Source organism: Diadema setosum, chromosome 20 (genome assembly GCF_964275005.1).
Source record: "Diadema setosum chromosome 20, eeDiaSeto1, whole genome shotgun sequence".
NCBI lineage: Eukaryota > Metazoa > Echinodermata > Echinoidea > Diadematoida > Diadematidae > Diadema > Diadema setosum.
The window spans coordinates 23304406-23322926 of record NC_092704.1 but is presented as its reverse complement, the minus strand read 5'-3'; the positions used below and the strand labels follow the sequence as shown (position 1 = coordinate 23322926).

The following is an 18521-nucleotide window of genomic DNA, read 5'->3' as shown; positions in this document are numbered from 1 at the left end:
TGTATAATGTGTGCGATATCATTTCATAATCATAATTTTTAACTGCATTTTATATTTCAAACAACAACAAAAAAGAAGTCTTGACGAAAAGTAGCACATTGTGTATGCTTGTACACACAAGATGCAAATCTAATGCTTAACACACAGCTGGAAAGATTTTACATACTATGTATAACACGCAGTTTCCAGGCAGGTACATAACATACAGTACCTAATGAATGGTGGAAGCGAGAAATAGAGAAGTTCCCCAACGAAGAGTTTGAATTGATATTGCAGGACTCATATCCTCACTGAAATAGCATTTCAGACTCTTGAGGTTAAAGGGATGGTATACATTGTAGTTCTGGTTGAGATGGGGGATTACCTTTAGTGAGATAAAAAGTTTATTTGATGAATATTGGTTTTGAAATGGCCGAGATATCCCCAAAACAAAGAAAAATAAAGTGGTCATAAAATAAAAAAAAGTGGGTCCCACCTTTTATTAGGACCACTTTGTTTTTTTGATATCTCAGCCATTTCAAGACAGATTTTCATCAAATAAACTTCAAGTTCTCTTAGAAGCATATGCTTTATATACAATGTATGTATAAGCGGTTTCCAATTGTCATACAAAAAGTTAAAACCTGAATCTCCATCCAAACAAGAACTATACCATCTCTTCGAACATTCTGCAAATTGGCAATAGTGACAGCCAGCATTTGTTATGTTATGTTATGTTATGTTATATGGGTTAGTCAAAGCATACTTTAAATGTGAATTGTCAGTGGTAGCCATTTTTCAAATACATGACCACTCCAGCTTTTGTGTCTCCTGCATATACAATGGATCCCCAGTTTCATTACTCACAGCTTCCCTGACACATCTGTACATGTCGTAAATCATTGGTCTCAGTTTTGAACACTCTACATCAAACACACAATGTATATCTATTGTAAGTTGAGTGTACACCACTATGATCAAGTATCATTGTTCTATTGTTTGGTGATATCTGCCATTTGTGAAATCTGGCATCCATTTACAACGTGATGCCGTTGTCAAGGATACAGTCTCGAATCTTTCCTCCACAGATGCCACCACTCTGAGTGAACTGGAGCTGGATGAACTTGCCGAATCGGCTGGAGTTGTTGTTGTACACCGTCTTGGCATTGCCAAATGCCTCCATGATGGGGCTACAATGTAAGTGTTGGAACACAATAACATGAGATACTGTTGCTTTGCCCCTTCATTTCTTATAAACAAACAGTAAACAAAATGCTGAATGTAAGATAAAAATTGCAGGAAAAATTTAGCTTGGCAAGCTGCCAATCAAATGATGTATCGTATGCTCAACACTTGGTACACTAGAGACAACACTGAACAAATATCTTCTATTTTTGACACCTCTTAGTTCTAGTGTACTATAGATCTTTTGGCCAGCTACAATGACACATGGCAGTGTAAGAATTTCTGAATGACAGTATTTGATTTCAAACAATATTCAATGTGATTTCCTGTGAAATGAAACTTGATACAAAGACACAAGAGGTAACTCAAGCCGAGTGCTTTATAGCTGAAAGTAATGAGCATACTGCTAATTTCCTTTTCTTTTTTTTAAAATACCATTAAAGAGAATCATTAGCCTCATTGCTCTCACCTTCAGAGAATTTATCTCGTTTTCTGAGCTACAGAATACTGCAATAACAAAATAACTGAACCTTCCATGGCTTCAGTTTAATTGTTTAAGTTCACATTGCAAACAGTGTTGTCAACCATGAAAAAAAATGAGGAACTCTCTGCGAAAAACAAAAGATTTAAATTGTTAAAGTGTCAAAGTGCCTCTCCAATAGAGTTAATTACTGAAATCACATCTCATGCATTTATTGCATACAGACTGCAGTTTGTACCCAAGGGAAATAAAAAGTCTGTGTAAGACCCTGAATAGGCTGATCATTAATAATATGAAAAATTTATATAGTGCTTAGGACAAATATGTTTCGAAGTGCTTTACAATAAAAAAAAACCCAAAAAAAAACCCAAAAGAAAAACAAAACAAATAATCAGTAATACATAATCATCAGTTCTGCTGTTGAAATAAATGGGTTTTCATACTAACATTTATACTAAATATACTGACCTGCTCTGCAAAATGGCATCTTCAACTCTGACCTCTTGCTCCTTGGCAACGGTGGCCACCTGACTCATTTCAGACAGGTAGTTCAGGATGAACTTAGTACTTTCTGTCTTGCCTGCACCACTCTCCCCACTGATATCAATACACAAAATGGAAAGCCAGCATTAATACAATGTTATTCAAATACTGAGTATCACTCTTTAGCATACTATTCTGCATAAACACGAGCAATTCTGAAAGAATACTCCTGATGTCTTCACATTTCTAATTCAATTTTTCATCATTTTGTCTGATAGATTTTTTTTTCTTTTTCAAGTGAGTTTACACCTACACTGCTGTTAACAAAATATGTACAGCTATAAATGTACATTGTACACATCAATTTGTTTGCCCTTTGTCATAAAAAAAACAAACAAAAACCTGCATTCATTATGTCTTCAACTCTCTTCATTGGACAATCAGATTATAATGCAAACTTATCACTTTATCAATTTACAATGATAGACTGCCTACTAGACCATGCTGTGTGAAGCTGTTTCTATGCTCTATTATACATTTTAATATCTACTGCAGGGTAAGCAACTTTATTCATATTTTTAATGTCTACACAAAATGTTTGGATAACCATGACTGACATTCAAAGGAAGGAAATATTTCTGGAAGAATGTTGGACCATAATAACTGCCATCTGTCAAATACAAGCCTACAGTAAAGTAAGTATAGATCCATGTGAGAACCCATTAAAAATCCTGGTGTAATTCTGCTGCAGCAATTATAATTTTGTTGTGATCAAATTGGCAACTCTGAATTTTACTGCATATTCTATACTGAAAAGGACTTGATGTGACTGGTTGAATTCATAGGATCTGCATCAAATCTTTTCAAATGTATTGCCAATTTCAGGATCATTCATAAAATTATCAAATTATTTCAATGCATTTATTTCCACTTTAATCCGTGGTTTACAAGATTTGCATCAAAATCAACAAACAAACAAACAAGAGTGCATGGTATCAATTATGATAGTGGCAGAATCATGAAAAGCACAAGAATAAGCTTATTGAAAATGATTCCTAAACAAATAGAGCCTTTTGATAATTCTGCAACCACAATAAACTACAGTACAATTTGTGTATGGTGTTTGTGGTATAAGGCCAAAACAAGGCTCAAAGGAATGATCAGTTTTTATTCTACCTTTTGAAATACAATGAATATTAAGAAAATCCCAATAAGAAGATACAAAACCAAATCAAACAAATATGGTTTTGGGGGCCTTGATCGGTTACACGAAAGGATGTTAAGCTTATGTGATTATACACACAATACTGGTGGCTACCTCTGCATTATCTCTCATACCGTACGACTTCCTCATCGAGTCTTCATTCTTCACAAGTCCAAGATCTGGCGATCGAAAGTTTCATAGCCTTGGAGGCATTATGAGCCTCATTACTAAGTTTGGACTGGCATCACACAATGCAAGCCACTCCAGCTACAATACTGTGTAAGCCGTACTATACTATCATTAAAGAGTTCCTTTAATGCATACCAGTGCACATGATCATGTAATAAAAAAACACAAAAACAAAACAAGAGGAAAGAGAAATGAACAAATCATTCAGACGTTATTACTTGCACAGCAGTTCCTTGCCTTCTCACTTGGAAATGATTTACACGTAGCAGTTATAATACTTCTTCTTCAGCAAACTGTATGAATGGTAGCTATTTCAAGTGATTACTTGAACCTATAGTCTGGAAGATTTACCTGATAAGCACACACTGATTTTCCCCCTTCTTCCACATGGAATAGTAGCAGTCGTTGGCGATGGCAAAGATATGCGGTGGGCACTCGCCGATGTGCTTCTTATTGTAGACCTGCATGAGTGCTGTGTCGTACATCCCCGGAATCGTCTTATACGGATTCACAGCACATAAGATTGAGCCGATGAACGTCTGAATAGATATAAAAAAGTAGTGAATATTCATCGTATGCAATAAATCAGTTTTCGTGAAAGGGTTGGTCGGTCCTACTGTCTAGAGACTTGAAGTTGACAATTGAATAATTTAAAACACAGCTTGCATCAAGTTCTACAGATAGCAGATCTAAACTCCACTGCAAAATATGTGACTGTTAGTAACTTGGAACACTCACAATTCTTCCGTCAAAGGTTGTACTTCTTGTGAAGTTTTGACAGCACGGAGGGAACAGACAGACAATTATTTGCTTCTCTGAAAGCATGTCTTTTACTGAAGACATCATGATTGAATATGTATTTGTTTTGAGTGAGATCGGCATGGAAATTGCATGAATACATATTTAAGAAATGTCAGTGAGTCGACGTCCAGATAACAGAGAATCCAGATAATAGATAGCTGGATAATCCAGGTCCTATCATGCAAAAACGAATTTAAAGGAAATGAAGTACTGATGAATTACAATTGTTATTCTTGCCAAAGTAATGCAAGTACATACAATGTAATATTTGTACGAGCCAAATGTAATTGTGCTCATCCACAAATCCACATTAGTGCTGCAAATTGAATGTAAGCAGAGTGTAACTGCACAATTTACAAATTTTATGTCAATTTTGCAGGTCAGCATCCAAAAATTGATGGATATCTGTGCAAACAACTATCTTCAATTACATAAGACAGGAGAATCCTTATGATCTATATTTTTGCTACCAAATTCAGAAGTCAGATTTGTTAAATAGAACAATGGGGTTATCAAGCTATACATAGAATATACAGGGTAATGTAGCACTTACATTTGTAACAAAATTGTACTACAATGAAATAAGTTTTACAGCCCTCTACATTATGCTCTTCATTAAATTTTGTCAATCAATTCTATCAATTGTACCATGCATTGCCCTCAGCCAAGAAGTTCCATTTGCTTGCTTTAAACCTTTCGATGCCAATGAGTCAAATATACACAAATTTCAGACACACACCTGCAGACAGGAAATTAATGTGTTATGCAGAGAATTAATAACCCTTTGCAGAGGATTAATAGCCCTTTGCAAAGAAGATTAATAAGCAAGTGTGTTTTAACCTATCATATCCCAGAAACTACATTTTTCTGTGGTTTGGTGCTGAATCTTTTCGTTAGAATTTGAATCTAATGATCTGAATCTTTTCATTAATTTTTCAGTGCTCCTATTGCACAAGGTAGAACAAAAATATTCTTCCATTTCAGCCCCATTTGGTCAGGTACCATTGCTTTAAGTTTAATTTCAGGACTTTCAAAAGCATAACAATGATATCTAAATTGGCAACACATCTTCAACGTTCATGGTTAATATTTCTGTCTGAACATGACAAAATTCTATTTTTTTCTCCTTTTTTGTGTGAAGATTTAATGAATCTACCCTGTTCCATTTTTGCTTTCTCCAAAAAAAGATTTGAAGTAAAATTCAGACATCTTTGTCAATTAACTGAGGACAAAATCAAAGTTTCTGCAGCAGAATTTATTCCACAACTTGATACATGTAGGTTAAGATTAGCCAGGCATATATAGTAGCTATTGAGTTCAAGAGGAACAGCAGAATATAAGCTCATCCTGGTCTCTGACTTACATAGATCCTGTCGTTTTCATAGCGCAGCTTGAGGTTGTCCAGAATACTGCCCTCATGCAGGTCCATGAGTTTGGCCATGTCCTGCAGGCCGACTCCATCTTGGAGGAACGTCATTGCCATGGCGATGGCTTGATGCACCTTCCCCGTCTGTTTCCACCCTCCTCCTCCTCCTCCTCCACCAGCTCTGCCCCAGCAGACCCGTTCCGACCAATCCTCTTACAAGGGGGTCAGTAAGACAGGTACTTGGTTCTGCCGCTTAATGCATTTAGGTCGATGCCGCCCGTCCAAAGTTGGGCACAGTAGGAATATCTTTGTTGATGTTAGTCTCCCCCTGGAGGTGATATCGCTCCGATCACGTTGATCTAGTCTAGTTGCTTTCCTGCCCTGCTACCGGAGTCGTAACCTGAGATGCATTTCCCTCGCTTCCGCGCTGTTGATGTTCGGTCCTGGAGGTCAGATAAAGGAAAGGATATGAATATGAGCAAAGGTGTACCCTGACAGCATGCCTGTACAGGAATTCCAGGTGTCTGTTTCCGGATTAAAACAACAGGGCGAAGGAATGCTCACACGTACAGTAGTCTTATCTGCAGACATCTACACAAAAAGAAAACCTCTCTGATAACGAACGACACTATCATTACCAAAGTAGTCTTTTCACAAACAGACTTATGATTTCAAATCTGCAAATCTACTTTAACAGGCTCGAAGAAAAGATAGTGCAGGGCACCTGCATGCATTTACAGCAAAGTCTGTACTAGTGCAGCATTTAACTGTGAAGGTGGTTGTACTGGATATTGACAAACATGATAAAAAAACAGACTGGAGTGTGAGTCTACAGAGGAATACTGCCATCAGTAAACACTTGCTGCAAAGTTCTGAGCTTACCTGACCCTGAAGGCTCTCTTTAATAATACTGACATTGACGTCATGAATGTGCTCATTATCTGTTCGAACCATGTAATATAACCCTGGGCTACAATCATTCATTTGTCAGGGAAGTACAAAATGGCCTGGATCTCTTCATTACAATGAAACAAACAACTAAGATTAACCAAGGAGGTTATACCTCCTTGGATTAACAAACCCGAAAGCTACAGATGTGTGTCTGCATGGTGTGGGAGTGAAGTTTGTTTGTGCCATTAAAATTACAGAAATTCACTTAAGCCAAATAAAAAGGAGAGTAGTTTCTCATCCAGATTTTCAGAGAGAGGTGATATGAGAGGTCCTTTAGTATTTGATACCTGACTATCTTTAATCTGAAGCCGCTGCATGAGCGCAAGGCACTCGCATATTTTTGTATCACCTTGTATAATGATTCTTTAACGTGCACAAACTAACCCTGAACATTTTACAACCTAAACTACTTGCATGTGAATCTCTAGAGTCAGCTAAAAGTTGAATATTTACCACAAATTTTATCTCTTTCTACACATTTTGGAATGACTTTACAGCACTGCTGTGTGTGTGTACATATCACACACTACCATGTACGTATATGTATCATAGTCATACCACAGCCAATAGGTAGGGACCAAACTAAGCTATACTGACTGCTTGAGTACAGCATGACCCTGAGAACTTCAATGTGAGCAATCAAATCATTGTACAATGTGTAAAAGTGTTTCTAAGTATGGAGACAAAAATGCAAGTGCAAGAGACAGAGAGAAAGAAAGAGATATTTGTCACTAAACCTTGGACTCCTGAAGCTTATACCCCTTTCATAAACTCATCCTCCTATTATCCGCATAAGAATAATGCGGATAATTCAATAAAAAATGCGTTCACAAACTCTGAAAATAATCCGCATTATTTTTACGAGCGCCCGTCCTGAAAAAAGCGGATAATCATCATGGTGACTGCACACGTCCCTCCTGCGGGAAAGACAGGTGACGTTTGACCGCATCCCGGCAATTATCCGCATTATTTGGGTTTGCGTTCATAAACTCCAAATCTGGTCCCGATGCTGCTATTATGCGGATAATAGAAGGGTCGAAATAAAGCGCATTATTCTTTCCCCGCTCCGATTTTACGACCAAATGTTGCGGATATTATCCGCATTATTGAGTTTATGAAAGGGGTATAAGACATTACTTCTTTTCAGGCAGACCGATACAAATTAAGCAGGTTTAAAATGATACCATGGTATCAGCTGTTGGACATGAGAGCTTAACAAATTTGCCAAAAGCGGCCAATGAACAAGATGGAGGCAAACAGAGCGTGATATAGAGACATCAAAAACCAGACGCCGGACCGTCGAAATCAGACGCGGTGCCGCCCGGGTTTCGGGACAGACTTCCCGCTGCCTAATCGCAGCAACATCTGACGGAGGGGACCAGACTGATACATGACACATGATTAGCTCATCACTAATCGAAAACCAATGCAACACCTGCCAATGGGAACATTCTGAGTGATGAATGATGATGTGAGATTTTAATTTTGTTGCTGTAGTTGCAAGCATGGGTATGGCAGCTGGGGGGAGGGGGGCATATTTAGTCTATGAAAACATCCCCCCATTTGTTTCAGCAGATACAATATGTACATTGTATGTTACTGACACTTAATTTTCCATTCATCAAGTAGAAAATACTACCATTGAACAAATTCATTAAGAGACACCCTTATACCGCAATTCTTGTATTATGTGACACAAGAGGAGATAAAAGTATCATTACAATAGTTCAAACTCCTGTCTATCAATATCCTCGATATCTTTTACACTAATTGTAGAATTCATGAATATCAAAAAACTGAAGTCAATTGCTGTATTGAACAATTCTTTCACAAGATTGTGTGCATCATCCCCCCCCCCCCCCCCATTATCCTCACAAGTGAGTAGGCATGGATGCTCTGGCAATCAGAGGTTTTTTGTTTTGTTTTGTTTTGTTTTGTTTTGTTTTTACTTTTATCTTCCTTATTCTCTAGACAGCTCACCAGAAGAGGTAGAAACTCATCACATACATCATAAATTATATCTTATATAATGCCTTTCTTTTACCCAAGTGATAATGATTTCTGCACATTTTTAAATGATTGATGTACCCATATGGGCAATGATTGTTCAACACATACATGTACCCTGTGTGTGAAGAATGATTGTGGTTTTACAGTCAATGACACGCAGTTTGCGTGACTGATGGTAGTTTGAAATGTCATCAGCTGAGTGCAAGAAGGGAGTAAATACTGCAAGCAGGGAAAAATCAATGGAGTAAGCACGTTCTGGCACTCAAACGACCATATTATGATCATCTATGCACTGGATTATGAATGATGGTGGTTTTACATTCAGTGACACTTCACCAAGTATGAATGATGATGATTCTCACATTTCATAACACACACCTTTTATGACTAATGGCACCGTGTTAAAGGACCAGCATCCTACAAAGTCACAACTCACCAGAAGTAGTGAAATGGTAACTCATTTTGATGGGTCATGAGACAATCATGTCCTGATATTTCTTGAAATGTCACAGTAGCTACATATACAATTGATTTTTGATATGTCTTCCCAGCTTCCTGCTGACATTGCTAGGATATTCAATTTGTTGTACATAATGTAAATGTGGTGATTCAAAAGAGTCTTTACTTTACTTGAGATAATACAAAATCTTGAGATACATAGGATTGTATGTGGGTGGTAATGTTCCACTTACAGATGTATACTATGTTTGAATTGCAATGCAAGTGAACAACACTGTCAGGAGTGATGGCATACAAAGTGCAATTAAAGGGACTGTACGGTACTGGTTGAGGTGGGGATTCAGGTTTATAACATTCCTAAGTGAGATAATGACAAACCTCTTATGAAATATGAAAGAGCATGTAATTTTAAGAAGGATTCAATGTTTATTTGAGGAAAACTGGTTTTCAAATGGCGGAGATATCAAAAAAGCGATAATAATAAAAGGCGACATGCCACACCTTTTATTAGGATCTCTTTGTTTCACCTTGTTTTTAGATATCTCAGTCATTTCAAAACCGATTTTCATCAAATAAACTTTTGATTCCCCTTAGAATTGTATGCTCTTTGACATCTTATAGAGTGGTTTCTGAATATCTCACAAAACATTCAAAGGTAAATCCTCACCTCAACCAGATCTGTACAGTCCCTTCAACAACTTTTACACGATTCTAATTTCATTACATGTATGGTGATGTATTTTTTGTGTGTTCAGAAATACATGCCACAGGTATTAACTAATCAGTACTGTAGACATAAAACACAGCATACATATTAGAGTGATTTTATGTGATAATATCATGCATTGCATAGATTTGGCATGCCACTAAAATGCATCATATGATCACAACTAGCTAAAATTGAAGAAAAAATGTGTTGCACCCTTAACCTCATCACAAATTTCAAGTACACCTCTATGCTCTGCACGTAAAACTGGCGCCATGACCTCATTACACTGTTTGTATGCAGACTGTCAAGTTTATGCACAAATATTAAGCACAGAGGGAATGTCTGTTTTGATTCCCATCTCCTTCACATTCAGATGTCACGGTACCTTTTCATAAGCCATAATTTTCCCCTTGGGATGAAAGTACCTTGCTTGGTTTGGAGCAATTACAGAAACAGATGGAAAGATCATCACTCTATACTTTCATAGCTTTCTTGCTCTTGCCTGACATAAACGCAAACACATAAACACACACACACACTCTGTCTCTCTTCTTGCTGTCTCCCCCCCCCATTTCATTTCTCACTCTAACACACACACACACACACACACACACACACACACAGCATGTATACACCCATACTCTCTCCCTTTTCTCTTTCATTTTTTCTCTCTCTAAACACACAACCACACTAAAACACACACACATACACACATACTAATATACATTCTAGTCCCTTTTTTCTCCCTCTACCATCTCTCTCCCTCTAACACAAACACACACACACTCACACACAAGCACTCATTCCTTCCTTTCTCTCTCAATACACACACATATGTATACACACACATATTATTCTCAAACACACTGTCTTTGATTTCTCTCCCACACACACACACACACACACACTCTCTCTCTCTCTCTCCTTCACTAATTTCTCAAATGCATACATATACATAATACACACACCCACTCACAAACAAATAAATGTACAAATATGCATTCCTCTACTAATATGTACATTGTAAATTGCCCTCTCTCATTTTCTGAAATCTATCATAAATATACATACAAATCTCCCATTCTCTTCTCTTCTCTGAACAATGTACTTGGCTTTCACAGCAAAAGAACTTTAGATACTGCAGCTGTATGACCATGTGCAATCCATCATACACTGTACATTTTTTTCCCCTTTACACATTGTACTTCCTGTTTTTCTACCAGCACCTTTGAAGTACTTTCTACAGCTGTAGCAAACAGGAGATTTAAAATGATCCACATTGAGCACCAGAATATTTTACCACATTTTTGGAAAGAGCACTACTTGACTAATAATCCACAGAGGCTGATTTATCGGGCTAAAAACGTAGTACCGATGATAATTACTGCCCATTATCATAGCGTGTATAGTATTGAAAGGGTATGGATATTTTTAGCCTTTCGACATCTTTCTCATTATATACGTGTATGTATTTCATACAAAGCTAAATGTCATTAAATTTTTAGAAAGAGCACCTACCTACCAAGCAAGCTAGGGAGGTTAATTTGTCATAGCAATATTTTCTGGCTGCAAACATAGAAGGGATAGTTAGTACTGTTCATCAGTGCAGTTTTAAGGTCGAAAGGGTGTGGAAATTTTGTTAGCACTTGTCCCTCTTTTTCAATTATGCATTTCATAACGAGCGAAATGTCAGTGATATCCACCCTGCCTCCAAGATGAATCATTAATTTTGCTGGGGTTCGATGAATTACAAAAGGGAACAGAGGCAATCGATTAAAAATTTCTTCTATTCATGACCTATCGGTTTGCAGAACTGGGTACATTTTCACTAAGACTTCTGTGGAACCACAGAAGTGCAATTCCATTCTATATGTCCACAGCAAAATATTACAAAAAGATTAGTAAAAGTGTAATGAGATTTGGACAAGGACATGGAGAAATATGTTGAATTTGATAGTTTCATTATGTTCTCATAAAACAATGATATTGGCTGCAGCCACACCCTATAAGCAAATTAGCTGAGGCGATGATGTCACCACTGCAGAACTTTCCCATTGGTTGGTGAACACAAATTGCCTAATTCATGATTTATCTGATAAATGATCAGCCCTTTCCCCTCAAAGGTTATTGTTGTATGGTTATACTGTGATAATTTGATACAAAGGATAGTTTTTTTTTTAATTGATTAATGTCATAAAGTAAAATCTAGTGAGTATTTATAAGACAGCAAAGACAGTGAAATCATCATCTTATTTGTTTTGTTTGTGTGAATGCAATTTATATCCCTGCCTCCTGGCAACATGCAAATTTTGAATGCTATATTTCATGAGTTTCTTAAACTCATGTCCACATTTCATGACAATTCTACCCTTTTGTCCCTTTGAATTGTTTCAATTTATCAATGTAAACCTGATCAAGAAATGGAATGAAACTACTATTACTGTCAATAGTATGATACAATAAACATTCTGCATTCATACTGGATGCCACTGAATGCAAAACAAAGAAATATCCAATCTGAAAAAAACAATCCACAGGAAAAAAATGGATACAAACCAACACATCTCTATCAAACAGGAAAACAGTACTAAATGCAATTACCTGTCACATGTAGCTTTTGTGTGTTCTAGGTCATTCAATATCGACAGCAAGCAGATGTGCGGGTAAACACACAGTGTCCGTCAAGATAGAACAGCGCCTTTCGCTAGCAAGCAGCCAGACCATCAGTATGCGAATTTTTACGTTGTGTGCTCTTGACACTCACATGTTTGCATAGTGCTTGACCTAATTGCTGTTTACAGACATCATTGAGAGCAGACAAGTCCATTGTATAATTACCCCGTTATTCATTTATCGCGAGGATCAGACAGTTGGGATTGTAATCTCAAACTGTCCCCAATAGGCTCATCGATGGCTGGTGTGCTCATTGAACTACAGTTGAACCTCTCGTATCCGGACAAGTCGGGACCGGGGCTCATCCGGATAAGGGATTTGGCCGGATACGGGAGACTCAATGCTTTATGTACTGATGTAGCCCATTGTAGTACCACATGTAGTAATGTGTATACTGCAACCTTTTCATTGTTACATTTGGGGATATTTCGGGATGTTGAAATGTCTGAAGGTAAGCAATTTGGAAGGAAATTTGATGCAATGTATGTTAATCATATTGGAAGTAATATGTAATTCATGTGTGTTTGGGTAGGAGTTCTCAAGGAGTTGGGAATCCCCCTTTCTTCCCGTAATTATTAAAAAAATCACGGCGAGATTGCGTCCAGATAATAGAGAGATCCAGATAAAGGGAGGCCGGTTAATAGAGGTTCAACTGTAATCACTATCCAGTTTGCATTTTATGTCGCTTTTTATCAAAGCAACATCTCGAAGGGCAATCTGCCGTATTTTTCAGGTGAAATGTGATGAATTTGAGTAAAATCAAATGAATAGAATAGTTAAAGTTTTATTAAGATCAAACACAAATTTGAAAAAACAACAACAAATAGCGAATACTAATCTTTAACTTTCACATGATGTCATTAAACATCAAATAATTCAGGTTGCAACCATATAAGAAAGTTATAAAAACTGATGCTGTTCATATGATTTTCAAGACTGCAATAATTCAATGTGAGGGATATCATTTATTCTTTACTACAGGTGTCATGTCAAAAAAGAAAATTTAATGATTTTTTTATGTAGAGGTCAATGAGAGACTTGTATTGTGAGGTGATGACGTTACCACCTTCAGTTTGCATAATGTGACTTCAACTATGAATATCACAGTTTCGTCAAAAAAAAAATGAAACTTCACAAGCAGCAGAGTGATTTTCAAACTACATTGTACACATGAAGTTTGCTGAGATGATCTACAATTGGAACACTCACCATGGTATATATACAAGCATTTGTACACCTCACATGTTTTCATGTGACTTTCACTCATTCTTCCGGTGGTTACATGTACAATGTAAAGCTGTAGCTGGCAAGATCATTGTTATATCATGTGGGAGCCAGTGTGGCTCAGTGGATAGGACCCCAGGCTATCAATCGGGAGGTCTGTGGTTCAAATCCCCTGACAGCAGCCGTTTTGTGCCCCTAAGCATGACATTGCCTAGCACTTTGGAGGGGACTCAAAGCAGTTAGTCATGTGGTTACCAGCTTGTAAAGCATTCACTGTTTCCTTAGCAACCAGATACAAAAGGTAAAAAAAAAATAAATAAATAAAATAAATATTAAGTCTCTGTTTGATCAATCAATGAGCAGCAAGAACTCATCTACTGCTGTAACAGCACAACTCTGCTGCAGCGGAGTAACCAATAAACTCCAGATATTGTGGTTACTATTATGGTAGTTTGCAAAGTGAAAGTGGTGCGGTGTGGACAAGAACAATCAATATGACACCTACCAAACCCCAACAGCCCTCTACGCCCCATCCCAGGGAAGACGAGTTTTACACAAAAGCGAAGATGGTATACAGTTTCAGTGTTTCTGTTCAAGGCTACGAGATGTAATTAAGATTATGGAGATAATGAAAACCAAAAAGGAATTGCAGATGCACCTTCCTTCCCCTCCATTATTTAATGCTTGGACACTGGACATTTGATGATAGTAGACTTTACTTGCAGACCCCTTCAATATATGGACTTCAGTGTTAATATAACCTTGAGAGGTACAGGTACATTTGTATTATAAACATATACTTCATCTCTTGACAGAAAGTGAGAGAGTTTATTGCATGCATTTGTATAGATTGTATAATACATACATATTTCATCTATATGTTGGTGTGTATTTGCATTATATACATGTAATAATATGTGTGTACCCTCAAGAGTTCTAACAGAGTGTTGAGACACCCAAATAAAACTCATTCAGACAAAACTTCACATCTTTATCTTAGTGATTATTTCTTTCAAATGGGTTACTGTATATGCTATAATTTTCGCGTACATAAATTTTCGCGAATTGCCGATGTCACACATTTTCGCGAATGGTTAAATTCGCGAATGGGGGACCAGAGAAAATATGAAGTGGCAAAGAAAGTGTGAATTTTCAACTTACTAGCAACGAATGCTACCACAGCAACTGGGCTGTGTATACTAAATGTAGTAACCGTTAGTTAGACGTGGACATGCATATGTACGTAAACAAGCTTAGCCAGTATGGTCTGTTCGGTAAGCCGTAAAATGTTCGTATCGTCAAGGCAAGGGATTCATTTTGGAAGGTAATATTTTCGCGTGTTGTTAATTTCGCGAATAGCTCCCGACTCACGAAATTCGCGAAAATAAAACCCATGCGAAATATATAGCGTATACAGTATATCATACCACAAGATAGCATGCCATAGATGACAGACTTCAGGGCTTTAGAGAAATCATAATGTGACAGTTTTTACTTAACAATACTTTACACTTTACCATCTCACAAAACAAGTACACAATTACCATTCCTCATTGTTCATGTACAGATGCAAATGGTATCCTGGCAATGTGACAATTTGCTACACTATCGTAATCATAGAGTTACCATTTTTGTCATTACTATGCTTAATATCAGCAGAAGTAATATTAAAGGAAATTTCATTATGAGTCTTACTATATTCGCTGTTCAATGCCACTAAATCCACAGGAAAGGACTGATACACTTTGGAAGTAAAATAAAAACAAAGAACACACACACACACACACACACACACACACACACACACACACACACACACACACACACAATATGTCAACAATGCCAGAGACAATCTCACTGGGAGGGACAGTATATGTAATACTTAAGCATGCATACAATTCACAATACACTTATTCCTTGATCTTCCCTGATTGAAATGACTCAAAATTGTAGCCTTAGCAGAAATAATTTGTCTCCAAACGCGTTGGCATCAAAACAGAGATAAGAGCCAGTGAGAAAAGTTCTTGGGGTAGTTTTTGACATTATTCAGTGTGCTATTTACACAGAAAATGGGATTTTCTTAAACATTGGCAGGGATCTCATGCCCCCAGGAGCTCCAGACATGCACATGACAACTTCCAGGGGACTCATTACCCTAATAAATGATTCATGACTTTTGTACAGCTGACAGTAGGGTAACCATACTGCCCTTTCCACCCTCCAAACTAACAAAAGCGCCAGCGATTACAACGCGTGTGCTGTCTATAAAAGAGGAGAGAGGTAGAATCGAAAGAAGAAAAAAAAATAACAATGCCCCATAAGCCCTCGGCAATTTGGAGTTTCAATTAGACTCAGTCAAGTATATGGCATCGTCGTACATCGACTTCATTAGAGATCAACTCGGCGTGCGATGGGGGAATAGAAGGGTAATTCTTGTGGTGACTCACGAACAGGGGGCTGGTTGACATTTTTTCCCCCTGCTTTCTTTTTTTATTTTCTCCCTGTGCGACGACATCGACGATGCTTTCGTATGACTGGAGCTAATGCATTCTCAAGGTGAGCTCTTGCAAAGAGCTGATGATGATGATCGGAGCAGTCTCTGAGATAGGTGTTGCTACGGCGACTGTAGCGTGGGGAGACGACGCCTCATGGTCAGTTCTATCAGGCTAACGACAGCAAGTCAGCTAATCGTCGTGGGGAATTCAGGGAGCTTACATAGAAGAACAGCACCTCAAGCATACCGACTGTACAATGAAAACGATAAATTATACTCTCCAACATCAACTTACCATAATCGTCACCAAAGCGCAACGAGGCCTCTATTTGCAATTCAGTCAACTGGCACTAAAGCATTTCTCGCAATCGTGCATTGCAAAGTCTGCCATTTTGATCTATGTGATACGTAGTTAGTACCATAATGAATCATTTTATACGTAAGTTGAGTATTTAAGTGATATAAGGATGGTATCTCGGATAAAATCATTGATCTAGTCGGCAGACACGGTTTGATAGCAGTAATGATTATTAGCTCCACTTTATTTCTACTCTTGTTTTTACTTTACTCTGTGCTGTTTGTTTGGGAATAGGTGGAGGAGAGGGTACATGGGGTCAGATGGTTGTAATTGTTCTCCCATGCTTTTATGATCTCAAGTTATCATTCACTCATGTGCACTCAAGTTGAACTTTATGTTTCTATGTTAAATATATATATATCACCAGCACAAATACTGACATATTCATTCTCACAAAGTCAACATACTAGCGACTACACTCCCTGACACACACACAAAAAGAGATGAGGTTGGTCCAAATCTAAATTCATGGGTCCCCTTCCCTTAAAGGGCCCATTCAAAGGGATAAAATGTATGAGATATCAACACGGATTCAGGAAATCAGCTGCTACAATGAAGGACATTCAGATCAAAGAAAAAACTGAGCACTTTAAACGAAACCAGTAAAGTCAAAAGTAACAGATCAAAAGGTGTCAAAATCGGCTCACACTGAAGAAGTACAACACTATAAAAGCAGACATTTTCAGGTGATTTTTCCTGCTCGGACAGGTTAGATGAATCTCAAATATACTCAATTCCTTGGAATCAAATCATTAAATAGTGTTTACATATAACAAGCAAAAGCAAAAAAAAAAAAAAAAAAAAACAGTGTCCTTAAATTTTTGCATTAGTTTCTTGTTGCACGAAATGTGCTAAAAAAAAAAAAAAAAAAAATCCACTTATACATTAGTTCATCAGACCGTACATACAGTGCCATTCTATGAGGAAAACAAATAAGCTACTGTAACAGGGCAATGAAATTACCTGGGGGTATTTCATGAAGCATTTTGTCAGATATTTTTTTCTGGCAAATTAGCTCTCTGCCAATAAGATGCAAGGATTTCACTAGATTGTAACAGTTTGTCAGAAAAAAATATCTGACAAAATGCCTCATGAAAAATGCCCCCTCTCATGTTCACATCTACTGAAGATAAACATGTAATAAAGAACCTAATGATGCAAATAATGATAATTCATGTTTGAAGAATAGAATAGAGCATGGAAGAGGAAAGAGAACATCACATATAAAGAAATCAGTCTTCTTAAATATGCTACTTAAAGTAAGAACTGGGCAAAGTGCAAACAGACTTAGAAATGATTTGTTTTCAGTACCACAACAATCAACATCTCACTACCTACCAGTACAAAAGTATGCAAGGAAAATTGCAGCCATGCCATTGCACTATTAAAAAAAAGGCTGAGCAATAAGAGGGGTTCTCCTTGAAGTTCAATCTGAGGTTTTCAGAGGGTCATATGTGTGTATGTGTGTGAGTGTGTGTGTGCATCTGTCTGTCTCTTTCTGTCTGTTTGTCTGTCACTAGTTTGAAATGAGGAGCACCATATGATAATTCAACATAGTATTGCTTTCTCCCGAGAAACTTTGCTTTCATAATGTAATAGGCATTTCTAAAATAAATTAGTATTTATACAAAAGACCTATTATGACCTTGGAAAGAAAAACAAAACTGCCTCCCCCTTTTTTCTCCTCTCTGACTCAAATCAAGATTTGAGCATTACAGGACCATGCCGACAATCCCCTCCGATTGAACTTAAGAACATAAACATACTTGCCTTGGGTTTAATGTGCCATAATTCATATCCATCAAAGTTCGATGAGAAACCATTACGGGAGGGTATGTGTACAGAGATGAGTGGGGAAGTCAAGCCTTAATGATGAATTGGTTACTCACGCAGTTAAAATGGCTGCGCATGATCCCCTCAGGATGATCCTTCAGATCATAGCTAGATCCGATTGG

At 37.4% G+C, this 18521-nt stretch overlaps 1 protein-coding gene across 1 annotated transcript in view; it reads right to left on the bottom strand.

The window, feature by feature from the left end:
- Window positions 1-18521, bottom strand: part of LOC140243760 (unconventional myosin-X-like) — a 195782-nt gene that overhangs the window by 97203 nt on the left and 80058 nt on the right. The window contains exons 4-7 of the mRNA XM_072323425.1: window positions 5686-6131; window positions 3873-4060; window positions 2114-2242; window positions 1045-1169 (exon numbers count right to left, since the gene is read on the bottom strand). Of these exons, the coding sequence (XP_072179526.1) occupies window positions 1045-1169; window positions 2114-2242; window positions 3873-4060; window positions 5686-5805 (562 nt within the window). The 5' untranslated portion in view covers window positions 5806-6131. The remainder of the gene's footprint in view (window positions 1-1044; window positions 1170-2113; window positions 2243-3872; window positions 4061-5685; window positions 6132-18521) is intronic.